This window comes from Amphiura filiformis, chromosome 4 (genome assembly GCF_039555335.1).
Source record: "Amphiura filiformis chromosome 4, Afil_fr2py, whole genome shotgun sequence".
Taxonomy (NCBI): domain Eukaryota; kingdom Metazoa; phylum Echinodermata; class Ophiuroidea; order Amphilepidida; family Amphiuridae; genus Amphiura; species Amphiura filiformis.
The window spans coordinates 45,782,293-45,802,592 of record NC_092631.1 but is presented as its reverse complement, the minus strand read 5'-3'; the positions used below and the strand labels follow the sequence as shown (position 1 = coordinate 45,802,592).

General features: G+C 34.1%; 1 protein-coding gene across 2 annotated transcripts in view; it reads left to right on the top strand.

The window, feature by feature from the left end:
• The window catches only part of LOC140150937 (putative sodium-coupled neutral amino acid transporter 11), a 135,108-nt gene that overhangs the window by 105,324 nt on the left and 9,484 nt on the right, over window positions 1–20,300 (top strand). Inside the window, exons 5-11 of one of the 2 annotated variants that reach the window (XM_072173093.1) lie at window positions 10,109–10,174; window positions 10,317–10,337; window positions 13,072–13,172; window positions 14,469–14,542; window positions 15,893–15,963; window positions 16,556–16,717; window positions 18,128–18,240. In XM_072173093.1, the coding sequence (XP_072029194.1) occupies window positions 10,109–10,174; window positions 10,317–10,337; window positions 13,072–13,172; window positions 14,469–14,542; window positions 15,893–15,963; window positions 16,556–16,717; window positions 18,128–18,240 (608 nt within the window). The remainder of the gene's footprint in view (window positions 1–10,108; window positions 10,175–10,316; window positions 10,338–13,071; window positions 13,173–14,468; window positions 14,543–15,892; window positions 15,964–16,555; window positions 16,718–18,127; window positions 18,241–20,300) is intronic. The other variant, XM_072173094.1, reaches the window with a different exon arrangement.

The following is a 20,300-nucleotide window of genomic DNA, read 5'->3' as shown; positions in this document are numbered from 1 at the left end:
AGCTGTAGGAATTGAAAGGGTTCAATTTGCTAGGGGAGCAGTACTGATAAGATGCTTGACATAAAAAAAGAAGTTATATGTCATTACCAAAACGGCAAAACCTGTCTTTGTGTGGGTGGTATGAATTGTTGCCTCTAACAGAAAGACACAGATAACAGAATAAGTCTAGACAATTAATTGGCCTAGCTTGTCATGTAATAACATGAAAGTTGATTAAGTAATAATACAGGTGTAATGACAGTGGAAGTCACATAATTGGTTGGTGCTATTACAGTTTAATTAAGTTGATCTCAAATTGGAAATTAGAAATTAGTGTTTGGGATTAAGGGATGGGGTATGAACGTTTGGACAGTATTTATTGTGGGACATTAGAGCACATCAGACATATCGAATTGCATTCTGAATACGCAGAATGTCCTTCTGATATCAAATAATTTTGATTTTTTGAAATTCTCAATGTAATACATATTTTATGGCAAATCATTAAAAATTGATATTTTTGATAATTAACAGTACTCGAAGTAAACTTTATAAATCTGATAATTTATACTTGAAGTGTATGTAGGTGGGATGAAAAGCCGACGATCAATTGAAAATTTTGACCTTTCGTCATTGAAGATATGGATTTTTTCCCAAAACACCAAAAAAAAATTAGGTCTTTTGGGAAAAAAATCCATATCTACAATATGAAAGGTCAAAATTTTCAATTGATTGTCGGCTTTTCCTCCCAGCTACATGCACTTTAAGAATATATCATTAGATTTATAAAATTTACTTCGAGGACTGTTATATATCAAAAATGTGAAAAATATCAAATTTTAATAATTTATCGTAAAATTTGTATTATATCGTGAATTTCCAAAAATGAAAATTATTTGATATCAGAAAGACATTCTGCGTATTCAGAATGCAATTCGATATGTCTGATGTGCTCTCATGTCCCACAAAAATACTGTCGAAACTTTTAAAACGCTCATTCCAGATCCCTTAATGGTACAATAAGATATTGACAAAGTGTGTATTTTACAAATCGTCACCCTCATAACAAAACTGTGTAATCCCACAAGTTAATGAAGAATGCGGCTGGAAATTTGATTAATTATGGGTGTATTACTCAGAAAATCAAAATTGCAAATGATAAACATGTAAAAATGACTTAGGCAGTTTTGTTATGAGGGTGACGAAATTCAAAACTTTCAAATTGAATTCTAAAATCAGATAATATTAAAGGAAATATATTAAAATATATTTGTATTGTAGATTAAGCAGACATTTGCTGAGATTGTTACGTTTATTTTCATCAATCAGTCAGTAAGTCAAGGAACCAAATGGCAAACCCACCAGCTGGTTGCAATGGCTGGCCACATTTCAATAGAATGCATGTTGATAAAATGTTTTGTGCCATAAAATTTATTATGCTAGAGAAATACTGAAATCCACCTGGGGTTTTAACTATCAGGTGTATATCAGCATGTACATGGATATGCCCATTTGAATTGGTTCTCATAGTTTTATGAAGTTATAAAAATGCAAATTATTGGCATAAATGATTGTGAATTCTACCAGGTTTTATCATTGTTGCAAATCATTATGTACATGGACACATTACAATGCACATTTGAATGGCTTCTAAATACTCATAGTTTAATTAAGTTACAAATATGTGGGTAAATATGCAAATTATTGTCATAAAGTGATCAAGAGCATAACTTTGCAATTAAGTAGTATATTTGGGAATATATTAACGTGTACTCTAATTATATATGTATGTAAGGCAGTGTACTTTTTTATTCAAATTATTTTGATTGTTTTGCCTATAAACGGTCACCATCCCGGGGTCACCATAGACTTTCTGTGTGTGCAAAACGGTCACCTGAAGGACTAAGTTTGTATTTACTATGCGCACTACACCCTTCTTGTGTTATATCTTCAAGGGAAGTTAAGCAGTATCGAAGAAGAAGAAGATATTTGTGATTAAAACCATATTTTAGTTTAATTTTAATTAGTTATTTTTGCCAAAATTATTATTATCAGTAACAACTGTCAGGAAGATTTTCTGGTCAGTTTAAAGGGGCATTTCGTGATCCACAGCCTCATCCCCCACTTTTCCCAAAAAAGTTGAGATTTTTACACCACTGGATACCTCTGGCTACATAATGTTTATGTACCAAATATTTCTTGCAGATTAATTCGTTTAGCAAAAATATCGCTAAATTTGAATTTCGTTCTGGTGCACCAGAACGAAATTACAACACATTGTCTATGGAGCAGTGTAATACACATAATCATGCATAACTCGCAAACGCATAAAATCGGAATCAACTGAAATTTTGGAAATAAGCTTTTTTCGTGGATACTGAAAATGTCATAAAAAGAGAATGCTAGGATCACGAAATCCTCCTTTAAGCCACAATAATGAGACAAAATGAAACAAACCCCACTTTATCTTGGCTGCTGAACTGTGGTGTACTGTAGGGATTTAATGTCTTGATTAAGACAATTAATTCAAAATTGCTCTGTTTTCCTACAAACATAATGAATTTGGCTGTATCCAATAAGGTGTAATTTGCGGCATATGTAAATATTACAAATGCCAAAAAATCAGGTTTGAAAAAATTAAATAATTCTTCAGGAGATAGCAAAATAAATGATGTGCTATCTTCAGAAGATAGCAAAATGAATGATGTGCTATCTTGAAAAAAATTAAATAAATTCCCGGGCTAAGTTCATTTAAAAAGATCATACATTATCTCAATTAGATATTGCTTCTTGCAACATTATAGAGTATTTTGTAGCATTGAATGATATGCTATCTTCAGAAGATACCAAAATTATTGATGTGATATCTTCAGGAGATAGCAAAATTAATGATGTGCTATCTTCAGGAGATACCAAAATTATTGATGTGATATCTTCAGGAGATAGCAAAATTAATGATGTGCTATCTTCAGAAGATAGCAAAATGAATGATGTGCTATCTTGAAAAAAATTAAATAAATTCCCGGGCTAAGTTCATTTAAAAAGATCATACATTATCTCAATTAGATATTGCTTCTTGCAACATTATAGAGTATTTTGTAGATGTAGATTATGGCTTTAAGGGTAATAATATTTTTATCACTTTATAATACACTTTATAGTCTTTGTTGTTCATATATCATTTTCTTATTTCTAATTGTATAGTATGCTAAACTTTTTTATTTTCAGCGTTATGTTAAAACATAACGCTGAAAATAAAACAGTTTGTCAGGCTGCATTGCACTTTTGGGAGCAATTTTATTGCATTCTAAAAATGAGTATTTTGGAATCCCAAACAAAAGCTTCATAACAGACTATTTCAGTTAAAATCTGTACACACCCTATAAAAGATATGACCTTAATTTTCCACAGAGGGAGTGTGAATTTCAAATGGGTGATTCCATGTGCCATCTTCAGGAGATAGCAAAATTAATGATGTGCTATCTTCAGGAGATAGCAAAATGAATGATATGATATCTTCAGGAGATAACAAAATTATTGATGTGCTATCTTCAGGAGATAGCAAAACGAATGATATGCTATCTTCAGAAGATACCAAAATTATTGATGTGATATCTTCAGGAGATAGCAAAATTAATGATGTGCTATCTTCAGGAGATACCAAAATTATTGATGTGATATCTTCAGGAGATAGCAAAATTAATGATGTGCTATCTTCAGAAGATAGCAAAATGAATGATGTGCTATCTTGAAAAAAATTAAATAAATTCCCGGGCTAAGTTCTTTTAAAAAGATCATACATTATCTCAATTAGATATTGCTTCTTGCAACATTATAGAGTATTTTGTAGATGTAGATTATGGCTTTAAGGGTAATAATATTTTTATCACTTTATAATACACTTTATAGTCTTTGTTGTTCATATATCATTTTCTTATTTCTTCTTGTATAGTATGCTAAACTTTTTTATTTTCAGCGTTATGTTAAAAACATAACGCTGAAAATAAAACAGTTTGTCAGGCTGCATTGCACTTTTGGGAGCAATTTTATTGCATTCTAAAAATCAGTATTTTGGAATCCCAAACAAAAGCTTCATAACAGACTATTTCAGTTAAAATCTGTACACACCCTATAAAAGATATGACCTTAATTTTCCACTGAGGGAGTGTGAATTTCAAATGGGTGATTCCATTTGAAATCTACACCCCCTATGTGGAAGGTCATGTCTTCTATATGGGGTGTATGGATTTCAATTGGCAGAGCCCAGCAGGGACCAAATTGAGTAAAGTACAACAGGATTATTTTGCACTGTTTTCAGCTGGATTTTAACATGAAAAAAGAAATATGCCTACATGCACATTATATATAGTTCAACTAGAATTCAGCATTGAGATAGATCTTCCCACAGGGGATTATAGATTTCATATAAATACAGCCCATTTTACCTGAAAAACAAACTTAATATAGAATTAATTATACATTGAACAAAAAGTATCAAATTTAATTTTGCACATTTGAAAACGCTGTATCCCTTTTGTCAGAGTGACTTTCCACCAGCACAACTGATTGCATACCAAGCAAATACAATTTGTATTGATATTCTGTAATTGATATATAAATCTGACTAAACATAATCCATGAATAGGAAGATGAATCCAATCACTTTGGCTAACGGCGTGGAATCTTTCTCGAATAGGGTTTATGCGACAATGACAAGACGCGCGAGGCTTTATCAAGCTGAGTCAATAGTGATGCGAGTTGTATAAACACAGGTTTCTCGTGTGGGTGAACGATTATGAAATCGAATTGATGGATGGAGTGCATGGGAATGGAAAAATCCAGGCATGTTAGATCATGTGTAGATCACAATATAATTATTTGCAGATTTTTGAAAACATTGATGTGTGATTTGATCAGGTAAAATGAGGATAATGTTACAAGAAGTCAATTTCCAGATTTTGTATTATTAGGCAAAAAAAAAAGAAGGTTTGTCTGAAAGCTCATGAGTGGTTTAAAAACAAATGCGAAATTATGCACTTTTTTTTTTTTTAAACCCGACTTTTTATGGTATTATGAGAAAAAAAATAGTCTGATTTTTGCCGATTTTTTTCGGAAAAAACTATAAAAAAAACCCCAATTTTTGAAATAAGAAAAATTTCCGCATTTCTTTTTTTTTTAATTGTGCGATTTTACAAATGCGCGCGCAAGCTTTGAGACAAACCTTTTTATTTTGCCTTATTAAGAATATTTAATCAGCTCTTTTATGTCATCAAATGTACCACACCAAAGCCATGTTATAGTTAAAAATTATTGATTCTTAATGGACCATTCAACCATTCGGAAAATGGTAAAAAACAATCAATCCCCATCTCAATTTTGTTATGATCCCCTTCTGCATAGAGAGATGCAAAACAAATTATTCAGAAAGGTCAGGCAGTGTGTTACATATGAGCTCCCTATAGTCTAGTGTGTATTTGGAAATCTGTGCATAGTACATGAAAATTGTATCTGTAATTTTGGCCTATATTATAAATGAGATTTAGTCCAATCCGTTTGATAATTTTATGACCCCAACTTTTTCATCAAAAATAATTACACCCCCACATATTTGGGACCCTGCCCTTCTCCAAAGAAGATAACAGCCCAGCAGTCTGGGGATCTGACAAGGGACCGAAGAAGTAATTCCCCAATAAGTAGTTGACAATGCATTTTTATGCAATGTTATGGAAATCATACCGAATGTGCTATCTTCAGGAGATAGCAAAATTACCGATGTGCCATCTTCAGGAGATAGCAAAATTAATGATGTGCTATCTTCAGGAGATAGCAAAATGAATGATATGATATCTTCAGGAGATAACAAAATTATTGATGTTCTATCTTCAGGAGATAGCAAAATGAATGACATGCTATCTTCAGAAGATACCAAAATTATTGATGTGATATCTTCAGGAGATAGCAAAATTAATGATGTGCTATCTTCAGGAGATACCAAAATTATTGATGTGATATCTTCAGGAGATAGCAAAATTAATGATGTGCTATCTTCAGGAGATAGCAAAATGAATGATGTGCTATCTTCAGAAGATAGCAAAATGAATGATGTGCTATCTTCAGGAGATAGCAAAATGAATGATATGATATCTTTAGGAGATAGCAAAATGAATTATGTGCTATCTTCAGGAGATAGCAAAATGAATGATATGCTATCTTCAGGAGATAGCAAAATAAATGATGTGCTATCTTCAGGAGATAGCAAATTTAATGATATGCTATCTTCAGGAGATAACAAAATTAATGATATGCTATCTTCAGAAGATAGCAAAGTTAATGATGTGATATCTTCAGGCGATAGCAAAATTAATGATGTGATATCTTCAGGAGATAGCAAAATTAATGATGTGATATCTTCAGGAGATAGCAAAATTATTGATGTGCTATCTTCAGGAGATAACAAAGTTAATGATGTGCTATCTTCAGGAGATAACAAAATTAATGATATGCTATCTTCCGGAGATAGCAAAATTAATGATATGCTATCTTCCGGAGATAGCAAAATTAGTGATATGCTATCTTCAGAAGATAGCAAAATTAATGATATGCTATCTTCCGGAGATAGCAAAATTAATGATATGCTATCTTCAGGAGATAACAAAATTAATGATATGCTATCTTCCGGAGATAGCAAAATTAATGATGTACTATCTTCAGGAGATAGCAAAATGAATGATATGATATCTTCAGGAGATAACAAAATGAATGATGTGCTATCTTCAGGAGATAGCAAAATGAATGATGTGCTATCTTCAGGAGATAGCAAAATGAATGATGTGATATCTTCAGGAGATAGCAAAATTTTGTTTGTTTTTTTATGATGAAATTTTTAAAGGATGCAATGTAAAAGAGCATTTTTTAAAATAAGGTGTTTCCTTTAACTGACGTAGCCTGTTCTGCAGAAATTTTTGTGACCTATACACAGAATTAAACAAATTCAATATAATGAGATTTTACTGTATGCACCTTTCATTGAATTGTCCAATATTTTGTTAGTGCATCAAGATTTGCTTGCTAAATAAATATTACAATCATTTTTACTCTTTCCTACGTTCATTCTTAGCAAGATACAGACATTTTGATATAAAAAAAGGCCATATTTTGTGTTTCTTTTATAATATTTTCTTTTTTATACAATTACATACATTGCTTTTTTTTTTTTTTTTTGTTTTTTAAAGTTGAAGTGTCAAATGTGTCACCTTTTGGTCAGTAAATGTGATAAATACTATTTCCCCAGGGTGGTCTGATAGTATTATGCAAACATAACTCTGCATGATATTTTAGCTGATGCCTTCAGTGTATTGTTGGTTTTGTGAACTTGAAGGGCAATCCATCATCAGTAGGAAAATTATTCTTTAGCATTATTCATATTTTATATCTCTTGGGAAGATGTTCTATGGTGATATGTTTGTGCCAATATTTTGAAAGGAACACTGAAATTCGACTGGCATTTTAGAAATCCTGTATAAATCACTGATGTAGATGTTCTTCATGACTATGGTGTGATTGTACATGCACAAAGTTAAGTGTAGACAGGGGCGTCACTAGACCAATATGATTTGGGGGTGTAGACCATGTTTTGCAGACGGAAATATTTTATGAATTGTAGACCCATTTTTTTTGTCCAGGACGGCCCTCAAGAATCTAACAAGGGGGGGGGGGGAAGGAGTCAAAATTTGACTGACAAATTTTTAATAATTAGTAACTACTATTACATTAACAATAGCTAACAATAGCTCTATTAGTAACAACAGCACAATTCCGTAACATATTAATATTTTATATGACAGTTGCAATTTGCTGACAATCACATATAGCTTTGACTACATATGCCAACAATCTCATGGTTTTGACAACAACAGTCTATTTTTTGCCGACAAAATTGTGTATGGGGGTGTCACACCCCCATACCCCCCTCTAGTCTGGTCATTTTAGAGAAAAAATGGGTCATTCATTGATAGTCTATTTAAAATCTGTTCAGAACTATTAGAAAGGGGATCATGACAGTAAAACACAAAAAATGGATTATTTAGTGATAGGGAGTTGAAAAATGGGGATAAAAAAAATGTGGCTTTGAATTCCTGTCACTTATTTCAGTGAGTGGACCCCCTCCACCATGTGGCATAAAAACACATGAAAATAATTCATGTGACTGATTTCTTCACATATTTTATTTGTAAGGTATTGATATCTTAATATTAGAATTGGTAGATAATTGTTCAGGGTAATATTACAAATTATATAGCGCTATCGATATCATATTTGGTGTCCGATAACATATACATAATCTGCTTTTATCTAACATACATGAAGTGATAGCTATATTGCTGTGGGATTGTGTTCAATGAAATGCCTTTCAGTAGCTGCTGCCCTCATTAATGAAACAGCTCGTTACTATTTCTTCATCATGCAGGAGGCTCCAGGAGGGGGTTGGGAAAGGGTCTGTTAATTTGGCACAGGAATTTAGTTGGGCTCCCCATGATGCAGAAAGTTATCCTTTATGGGACGCAAATTGCAGCTTGAGTCAGTCAATGCATGAAATAAATGCATTATTTTGTAGGTTTGTAGAGTAGAATTATGCTTGACAAACCCTATTTTGTATATACACTCTAAAAAATAAAGGTTCTAAATAGAACCTTTTTTGTCCTCTCAGGAGAACCCTCTCTCTTGAACCTCTCAAAAAGGTTCTTTAATTTTGGAGAACCCTTAATGGTTCTCTAAAGAACCGAAAGTGGTTCTGTATCACACTTTTGGGGCCAATTTCAGCGGTTTTGGAACCATTTTTGGTTCTTTAGAGAACCTCTAAGGGTTCTGCTGAGAGGACAACTTTAGAACCTTTTTAGAACCTTTATTTCTTAGAGTGTACGCACATCTTTAGGTTTTGCCTCCTCCAACAGAGACTTGATTACAGAAAATGATCTGCTCCACAGTTTTTTTCCACAAGCTTGCTGGTAGTCTCATTCCCAGTCAGTGATAAATGTGAGTCTGCCTTCACTGACCACATAGCCCAGGAGATTCCAGTCATTGATCGGGATGAAGCCAAATTATTGGACAGAGATTCAAACCAAATGACCTGAAAGATCAGAAAGTCAATATGAATAAGAAGGAGGATGACAATTAAGACTATCTATCACGATTCCAGCAGGCTGTATCTATACTGCCTGTCACATCAGTTTGGTAGTGATGTCAAATGTGTCTCTGTATGTGAGAGAGCATTCCGATCTGCTGCCTTTGTATGTACCCACAAGCATATTATGCTATGATTATGAGAATGGTGTACATCAAGGCTAAGCAAAAACACACAGTGACATCAATACAAATCTTGAGGTGACAAGCAGTATAAAGATCACATTTATTACCCACTGACTGGAATTTTGACTACCATCTTGTGGGATTCTGTTGATATGTAGGGGATTGGTGTAGAAGCACAAGCCTTAATATCCTCATACCAATTATATCAATAACTTGTGGTCTTCTTTGCAGTAGTGACACCAAGAGGGCATGGGAGAAACTGTCCCAAACTTGGGTTTTACTAGCTCCACCCAATTCAGAACAAAATAATCACCAAGAATTTACTATTTTGGGCAAAAAATGCAAATTTTCCGGATGCTCCCACCCGGAAAAATTCCTGGTGCCGGCATTGCTTTTAAGTTGCAGTGTCAGCTGGCAGTATTTCATACACTCCTAGATAGTGAGAACCAATCAGAGCAAACATTAGTAAATTACTAGCCGTACAAAAATATTGTAAAATTGCACGGGTGCGCACTCCGCATAGTATGCGCAGTGCTTTCGGACATGTTAATTTTTATTGCGGTGGATGCATTTGCTTGCATTTTCCAATATTTTTAGTGACAATTATGCTATAAAATATAGCAAAAATCACAAGATTTTTTTTCATGTGTATGAAATAGGTTAATAAATGCGTATCACTTCTTGCTTGAGAAATTGTACAAAATAATACACTGTAATGGATTGTGCTATTTACCCTGTCTGATTTCTCTTTCTTTCCAGCCATGATTGGATATAATGTAATCATTGGCGATGCTATAACCAAAGTTTTTCTTTTTCTTTCCAGCCATGATTGGATACAATGTAATCATTGGCGATACTATAACCAAAGTTTTTGTTCGAGTATTTAGTGGTAAGTACAGAGACATTTATTTCATGATATGAGTTTGATTATAAATCCAATTTTGTACCACCAATAAGTAAATGCATTTACATTTGTATGTTTATTCTAACCATACTAATCTGTTATTTATATGTTTATTCTCTTTTTGTAGCCGTAGACTTCAATACTACATGTGGGTATCAAATTATTTATAGAAGCAATTTACATTGAACAGTCAGAATTAATAGATAAATTTTCATGGGAAAATTTTCTGTACATGTGACACCCATGGGTGCAGACATATTAGCATTATGGAATGTGACCCCGAGCACAGCGGGTGGTCTACCAATGTATTTGAATAGGAAGAATTCTTCCTTTGATGCAAAATAAGTAACTTGTCGCAAGTTAATAATATTATGGTAAGAGTTTCTGTAGATAAATATTTTTTTCTGTAGATAGATATTTTTGAAGTTACGTTTTGATGATATTGTGAAGAAATTAAGATTGCATAATATTCAATAAATTTGCAATGCACAAATTTCTATCAAAATTGCGGCCAAAAATACTATTCCAATTCAAAATTACTAAGACTTGAATAGTGAGGTCACCGCCGGGGGTCAGGGATCAGGCTCGAGGTTACACTCACATTGATACGCATTGGTCATGTGTCCAGAAAATTTTCCCGGGAAAAAATACCTATTAATGTTGACTGTTGAAGGTGACACTTAACGAACCAATTGTTTGGCTAGTTAATTTGTGTTTTGCGATCTAATTTCTTACCAAAATAATACCATAAAAATATGATGATAAGCATATGTGCCTATTAAAGAGTTGCTCTGACGAGAATAAATTTTTAATGCTCTGTGTGCTAGACATGCGCTTCAACGGAAAAAGTTCAAGTTTTGAAATATTTTCTCAAAATATCAAGAGCTATCTTAAGAACTACTGAACCAATACTAGGCTTGTTTATACTCATTTTAATGCATTTTTCATGCTGATTCCAAATATGGTCATGAAAATTTACATTTCTGAAATTTTTGAATTTTTGAAATTTTTTTGAAACATGTCGTCTGCAGTCGACACATTTGTAACTACTGTAAAAATTTGTTCTTGTCTGAGTAACTCGTTAATAGACACATATGCTTTATATTATCAAATTTTACAGTATATGACTTCATGATGGTGTTAAACATGTTCTGGTTTACTGCAAAATTGATTACTCTTTCTTTCTGCTGCTCATAGCACAATTTTTATTTTTATTTCTAACAAGCAGTAAGACACCAGATTTTTAATATCTTACATGACAATATCTTTGATATTAAGGGATGGGGTATGAACGTTTGGACAGTATTTATTGTGGGACATTAGAGCACATCAGACATCGAATTACATTCTGAATATGAAGAATGTCCTTCTGATATCAAATAATTTTGATTTTTTGAAATTAGCAATGTAATACTTATTTTATGGCAAATGATTAAAAATTGATATTTTTGATATTTAAAAGTACTCAAGTAAACTTTATAAATCTGATGATTTATACTTAAAAGTGTATGTAGGTGGGATGAAAATCGACGATCAATTGAAAATTTTGACCTTTCATTATTGAAGATATGGATTTTTCCCCAAAACACCAACAAAAATTAGGTTTTTTGGGAAAAAAATCCATATCTTCAATATGAAAGGTCAAAATTTTCATATTGATCGTCGGCTTTTCCTCCCAGCTACATACACTTTAAGAATATATCATTAGATTTATAAAATTTACTTCGAGGACTGTTATATATCAAAAATGTGAAAAATATCAAATTTTAATAATTTGTCATAAAATTTGTATTATATCATGAATTGATATCAGAAAGACATTCTTCAGTATTCAGAATGCAATCGATATGTCTGATGTGCTCTCATGTCCCACAAAACTATACTGTCGAAATGCTCAAAACACTCATTCCAGATCCCTTAACCAAAACCAAAAACCTAATGACCTTATGAAATATTGAATTTCCAAAGTTGTTCATTAGAACATTTTGAATAGCTAAACAATTTTCCAAGAATTAAGTGTCACTTACTTGTTTTAATGTATTGGGCTATTCCAGTTGAAATCCATACACCCCCTTTAGAAGACATGACATTAATCTTCCACACAGGGGGTGTGAATTTCAAAGGGGGTTACCTGAATGGGTGACTCCATTTGAAATCTACACCCCTGTGTGGGAGATTAATTTCATGTCTTCTATAGGGGGTGTATGGATTTCAACTGTAATAGTCCGTTGATAAGTTTCTCTTGGCATTTGGTGACAGGTAATTGCACTTTTAGTTCTATCGCTGACTCGATCTCTTCAGTTACAATTAATTGCAAATCTGCATTTTTGCAAGCCAAAATAAATGGTGAGGGGAATGGGGCTCCTGGTGTATAAAATCTGCATGGATATAAATTTCTTAGAGCACTGTTCTCTTCTACTGCTCTATAGATGCTGCTGCTTTGCCAAAATTGGGGGAGTGCTCTATTCCATTAGTGTTTATGATGTTTTTCGAACTGGCGTCATGATTTGGAAAGTTGGAATGTATCCAAAACTAGATATGCTTACAAGATCATTTCTCATTATAAATTCTTGCATTATCACTTAAATAGCTCAATTATGGTGCCTTTCAACTGTTTTGAAAAGCAAATTGGTTACAGCTTTCCTCTCTCTGTTTTTTATCTTACAAGATTAGGCTTGACACTGATGACAAAGGGCACCATGCCAATTTTAATGTCTTACATATTATTAGTAGAATTTCTTCATATTTTCTTTATTTTCTTTATTTTCTCATTTTCATTTTTATCTTTCAAATGTGGGCTTCCAACAACTCTCATGTTGCTGGGTTACATAGTGTTGTGATATGATATCACTAATCATTTTAATTATTGTTATATTTTTCAGTTGAACATGTTTTAGCCAACCGTTATTTCATCATCAGTATCATAACAGTGATGGTATCACTTCCGCTGTCTTTGTATCGTAATGTCACCAAACTAGTCAAAGTAAGTACACAGACTCACTCCAGATTTAGGACAGATAGCCGTACTTAGAACTTTGTATATCAAACGTTTTTTCACTCAAATTGTCCAGCTGTACTGTAAGAAATGTGTGTGGGTCTTCAGGCCAAAAGCCTGCAAAAATTGATGAGAACCCATAGAGTTTCAGACCTTCAGGGCCCAAATAGCTCCAAATGGCCCTTGACATTTTGGCTTCCTTCTAACATTGTCTATGAATAACCATGAGGTATATGCTAAATTCTTTGAGTTCTGGCCTATAGACCTTATGACCCTGCAAAATTATCTGGCTAAATTATTTCTAACATTGTGTATGTCCAAAAATGAGCCGAAATTGTTGCATTATACTAGCATTCATGTCATTGGGCTATTCCAGTTGAAATCCACACTACCCCTGTGGAAGATTTTGGAAATATCTTCCACAGGGGAGTATATTTTCAAATGTAATTGGTCAGAGTTAATCATTTTGAAACCCATACTCCCCCTGTATTTTGGCTTTACCTATATCTTCCACAACTGGAGTAAGTATTTCGAATGGAAGTTACCCAATTGTGTATTCTTTTTAAAATTGATACTCCCTCTGTGGCAGACTTTTGCTAAATCTTCCACAGGGGTAGTGTGGATTTTAAATGGAATAGCCCATTGCAACAATTGAGAGACATACTGGACGCAAATACTGGCAAATGCATGCAAATGCTGCCAGCCCGTCAGTTCAAGCCCGTCAGTTCAAGCCGATTGCAGAGTGACTCGTGATCAGGCTGGTTTCCCATCAACATTATGGAGGACTCAGTGCAACATTGACTTATCTCCATTTAATAGCTCCCCTATTTTATGTTGTATATAAATGCAATCATGCTTATTAATAATGTTACCCAGGGGAGCTATTGAAGATAAGGCTGTATTGGACTGAGTCCTGATAGGTCAATAGGATATAGACACAAAAAAATCACTATGTTGCGTACTATACTATTTTGCAGTATACCTTTGACGAGCGCGACTACCGTGATGTTGCAAATTCGGAGCTAACAACGCGTACGGCGCACAGTTCATTCATAAATTTCCACCCGGCTACAGCAGATCGACTCAGCAACCAATCAGAGACAAGTGCATCCAACGCAGTAAATGCGCGATATATGTTTAAAATATGTGCTCGGCAAAGGTTTACTGCAATTGATTATATAAACACTTTGCTGGTTGCAACTTCTTTCAAAATATGATGCAGCCATAAGGCTAAGCATTAAGCATACATGAAATTTAATTGAACACTTTCTTTTTTCTTTTCAGGTGGCTGTAATTTCACTGATTCTCTTAGTGGTTATTATGCTAGTAGTTATCATAAGGCTGGGTACATATGATGTGTAAGTAAACAGTTTATTGCAATTACAACTCTTAACTCTCTTCACGAGTGTGTCGACTGCAGACGACATGTTTCAAAATTCTTTTGAAAATTCAAAAATTTCAGAAATGTAAATTTTCATGACCATATTTGGAATCAGCATGAAAAATGCATTAAAATGAGTACAAACAAGCCTAGTATTGGTTCAGTAGTTCTTAAGATAGCTCTTGATATTTTGAGAAAATATTTCAAAACTTGGAACTTTTTCTGTTGAAGCGAAGGATGTTAAAGTGGGTTGAGGATGAGTGTTTGTGTGACTGTGGATATATATTTTTCCCAACACATTGCAGCATTATAAATCTCAAGCATTATAAATCTCAAAAATGTCCAATTAAATTTTTTAAAAAGACCTAACATATACATTTTAAAAGTTAAGTATGAGAAAAAATATTATAGCATGTCAGGGTAACAATACAATATCAGCATACCATAAAGTTTGAGGTGTGTGTAAGAACTGATATATTATCACATCTGATATTTTTCAAAAATAAGGCCATCTTAATTTAATGGTTTGTCTCAAAGTCCTTCCCAATAAGCCCAATCGGCATTGGAAGTTTGCAAGGACAGTTTTTGCAGTTTTGGGACACTTTGTCCTTTGACCTTTCAGAAAATTCAAAAATATTGGGTTTTTATGCGTACAAAATATAATCTAAAATGTTTTACAATATTTAAAACAAATATAAAAAATATTAGTATTTTATAAATTAATTATTTGGTATTTTTAATGATCAAAATTGTGACAATAATAAGAAAATAAATAATAATTACGTCAATTTTCCTGATATGTCAGAGGTCAAAGTGTCCCAAAACTGCTCTCAAAAACCGGAAGTTAGAATGGCGATTGGGCTTATTTGAAAACCTAATGCAGAATGCAGTTTTTAGGGTCATTTTTGTTTTATTTGAATTTAAAAAAATCTTTTTGACAAGAATAGATCACCTGTACCACCTTTTCATCTCTCAAGAAGGTTTGACTGTGGTCAAGATGAAGAATTTTATTAAGATTACCGACTATTTTTCAGACGTGATATTTTTGTGTGTGGATTTTGAAATAAAAAATAAAACAGGGGAAAAAACTGTAATTGACTCAATCCAGTGGGAATAAAGTGCAAAAGGGGGCAATTTTATTAATGCATGCAGGGGCTTTGAGACAAACTATTAAATTAATATGGCCTAAACATGTTACTGCAACTTTCAGTGGTATTCATGTAAATAAATAACAGCATTATAAAAATTTCAATCAACCACTCCAGTACCCCACAAAATCTATGAATGTGACCTTAAATTAACCAGTATTTGCATTATCTTTCCGCAGTCCAGACACACCTAACCCATGGCAGTTTGGAAAAATTCATTTTACAGAATCCATCGGAATTATGGCTTTTGGTAAGTATTGAATCTAGTTTTACTCTTGAATATGTTGAAGTGGTTTCTAGTCAGAATCTGTAGTGTAACTCTAGCCAATAGTTTAATTTTGATGCAGGTTTTCCTGGAGCACTCTTCCAGTGGTAGCAGAAGTGGAACTACATGCACTTTCATAAATTAGGGGATATGATTAAGGGCGGGGTGGTGGGGGCACAAGCAGTGTCACAGGAGGTGAAATCTGGAACCTCTACATAGACACCTGTATAAGATGTAAATTCATTAGAGGGAGGACTCAATGGGGCCTCAGGTCCTGACTGAAGGGGCTCATCCATCCCTCCTCTCCCTTCCCCTCCCTCCCTCCCATCCACTCCCTTTCATATCCTCCTTTCCCTCCCATCCCCTCCCCTTCATCTCTCCTCCCATTTTTGTTTAATATGGTAACCTTGAGTAAAATCTCAAATATTTATCTTTCTTTTTCTTTGGGGGGGGGTTGCATCGTCTTTAATAGTGCAAGCAAACATGACCATATTTCATATCCTGGATATACCTATGATGTAGTAAACCTTGATTCATATCAACTGTAGTGTTTTTCTTTAATTGTGATTTCTTTCAGCTTTTGTATGCCATCACAACTCCTTCCTGATCTTCTCATCTTTGGAGACACCTACCACTGTGACATGGTCAAAGGTTACCCATCTGGCTGTACTGATAGCTTTTCTAGCCTGTGCATTGGTGGGGATCTGTGGTTATGCAACATTTACAGGATTCACACAGGGTGAGTATCAGGAATGACGTCATGGTGTGACACATAGCCAGTGGCGGCACCACGGGGGGTATGAGGGGAAAATGCCCCCAGTCAGAACTCTTGCCCCCCCCCCCTGTTGCCCCCAGTAAAAACCCGAAATTACGAAAATTTCCCCTTTTTAATTTTACGCAAAATTTGTTGATTTTGCCCCCCTGAAATTCACTTTGCCCCTCAATGCTCCCCGAAAAAAAAATTTCCTGGCGCCGCCACTGCACATAGCATGCCGAGAATAAGGTATATTGCTGCGCAAATGTGATGTATGCTGGGAATTAAAAGGGCTCAAATTGGCCGTCACGGGTGATGAATTTGATAACTTTTAATCCTTTTCATTCCCAGCATGCATCATGTTTGCCTAATGATATATACCTTATGCTAGTATGATGCATCATTCTGTACATAGTGCTATGTGTAGGTCATCTTACATTGGTGCATTAATTTTGTCTTGGATCACTTGTATCAGTACAATGTGAACACTGATATAAATAATGATGAGACCAAGAAAAAGTCATGGTGTAGGTTACTGATACAATTAACAAAGCAAATTGCAGGCAATACCATTATCACTGGTGATACCATTATTTTAAGTAGAACAAGACCAGATGTGGATTCTTTAGTTTAGTTTGTTTTTGATTTCTGAACTCTAACCCAAGAAAGCCTACAAAGGGTTGGCTATTTCCATTGAGGTCTAATGCAGATTCTGTACAGATATCAGAATCAAATTTCTATCTGTCATGTCAATACTTTGATTGTGAATATTCACACAGCATCAGGACAGATCCTGGTTGGGACCATCAGAGGTTTAGGCCTACACCTTATTTTAAATCTGTGCTGATATATGGCCCTCTTTGCACAGGACCAATGGATTAACATCCCTATTGACTGAAGGACAGAGTACTCTCATCGTTCATTTACCCAGTTCTTGATGATCTGAGCATCACTTTAGGCCAAAAAAAAATGTTGTGTTGCCCTCAACCGCCCGACCCTAAATCCTGTAAAATCAGGGTCGGCATTTTTTTTTTTTTTTTTTTTGAATGATGATTTTTACAGAATTTTTCAAAAATCAAGGTTTTCACTTAAAATTAATATTTTATTGAAAGACTAGTCTTTAATAGATATCTAATAGGTATCCAGAAGTCAAAATTGACAAATATTTCCTAATTGAAGAAGCATTATATAATATTTGAGGGGATTTTTAAAAACTGAAGGTTTGGAAAAAAAAAAAAATCCGACCGTCCAACCCAATTTTCCCATTTTCCCACTTGAGGGCAACACAACAATATTTTTTTTTGGCCTAATGCAGCGCATATAATTCCTCACATTTCTTTCATGGAAGATAATATTCTGATGTAATATCATTCAACATCTTTTTCCTCTTTTCAGGTGATTTGTTAGAGAATTATTGTTACTCAGATGATCTTGCAAACATGGCCAGAATATTGTTTGCAATCACCATTATATGCACATATCCACTTGAGTGCTTTGTGTGCCGAGAGGTAAGTGACATACCCAGTGGGGGTACTTAGTACAAATGACCATACGGGGACGTGCCGCTAATATGGGTAGCATTTTTGGCCTTTTGGTATATATCAATGACCCCTTTTTCTAAGCCAATTTTGGTATATGAATAGGTCCTTTTTCCAAAAAAATTGGGGAAATTTGTAAAAACTAAGACAATTATTTGGGTTAAATTTGGCCAAAAATTTTGACTTTTGGTATATCAATGGGTCCAAATTTCTTGAAAAATTGGTATATTTATGGTCCACTTTCAAATTCTCAGAGGCTTATATGCAAATTATGATGGACCATGAACACCCAATGCGCTAACTGTATGGGCCTTTTCAATGAGGCGGAAAAATGAAATGAAAATTTAGGGGCTAATAATAATGGTAATTAAGGCACAACATCTTTTTCGCCCGGATAGGTACCGTTGGCTCTTTGTATCGTATCCTGAACATTTGTACAGTGCATTCGTTTTTATTTAAATGAAAAAAAAAATAACACTATGCAACTGTTAATTATTATGCTTAATACAATTTATTACATCCTCATTAATATACGCGTACTAGGGATACCAATTTGACCTGTTTTAGCCCATTTTCTCCCAATATTGGCATTTCCCAAAAGTACTAACTATATCCTGACTATGATCAAAGATCTTATACAATGAGATTAAAGACACTTCATACAATTAACATGCAAACGACCTATACCGATGTGAAGACAGTGCAAGAGTCACATTTGCCTAGTCTCAGGCCAGACTGTACCGCATACGAGTGTCAGGACCACATAATTAACTGATTGTGTAGGAGACTAACACGAGAGTCACATTTTCTGTGCTCAGACTAGCTCCGGAGTGTCGCAGGCTTGCTATGATCCTGATTTCAAGAATGACTGTGTTGATGAACCAGATCTGATGTGCCATAAAACAAGGGCAGACTATTATATCAATATTTAAATTGCCATATGATACTCTTGCTCACTTTTGCCTCATATTGCACAGTGTCTTTTCCATTATACAAGGTGTCCCATAAAAAGGTTACATGTAGAAAATTAACCGCATTTTGCGATGATACAGCAAATCACTGTCATTTTTCAGGTATTATTTATTCATCCTTCTTGTAATTGTCTACTAAGTTTCAACTCAGTATCTTAAAAGCAACTTAACAAGAAGACAGGGGTACTAACAGTGACTAATCATTAAAATTAGTTTTGTTTTCTATTTTTGCTTATTACTTTTTATTTTCTCGTATTTCATTTTATTGCACTAAAGAACCATATTGAGAATTAAATAGTGCACCTCTTTTATAGAGCTTCTTGACTCTTGGTGGTAAAAGGAAGGTGGTCATTAGAGAAGAACACCTTTTTTGGTGAAGGCATTTCTGCATGCTGTATCTCCTACCATCAACATAATGAAACTAATAACAATTTGCATTTAGACATTGGGTTATGTTGAGTTGAAATCACTGCTGTGTTTTATACTGTAAGAATATTGTCCATTTGTTGACTGAATTCTCAAAATAAAACTGAACAGAATTAATTATCTGTTCAACAGAATAATATACTGCGCCTGCCATGCTATAACTGGACCTACTCAAATGACCCACCAAATGCACTGTGCGCCGTATGTGGGCAGCGAACCTCTTGTTGCATTATATCACGTAACACGTAAACATGGTGGTAAACAGCTTGCTCAGGAATTCGTAGAATGCGGGCTAAATACGCACGTTGTGAACTTGACATTCACAGGGGTACTAGTAGAGGGTACATAGATTATGTCATGAAAAGGACATTTATATTTGTTAACAATAACTTAGATTATTTTCAAAAATCTACATGTAACCTTTTTTTGGGACACCCGGTATTATGTATAAGTATCTAGCAGTATTCAAATACAAAGTGTAAAATACTGGTCTGAAGGTATCAGATGATTGCGATGCGGAAAGAAATAGTCTCAATCATCCAACACCGAGGGACCAGTATTTTACACTACTTACCCAATATAAACCGTCCATGTTGTATTCCTTTACAATATCTCACATAAACAAAGTGCACA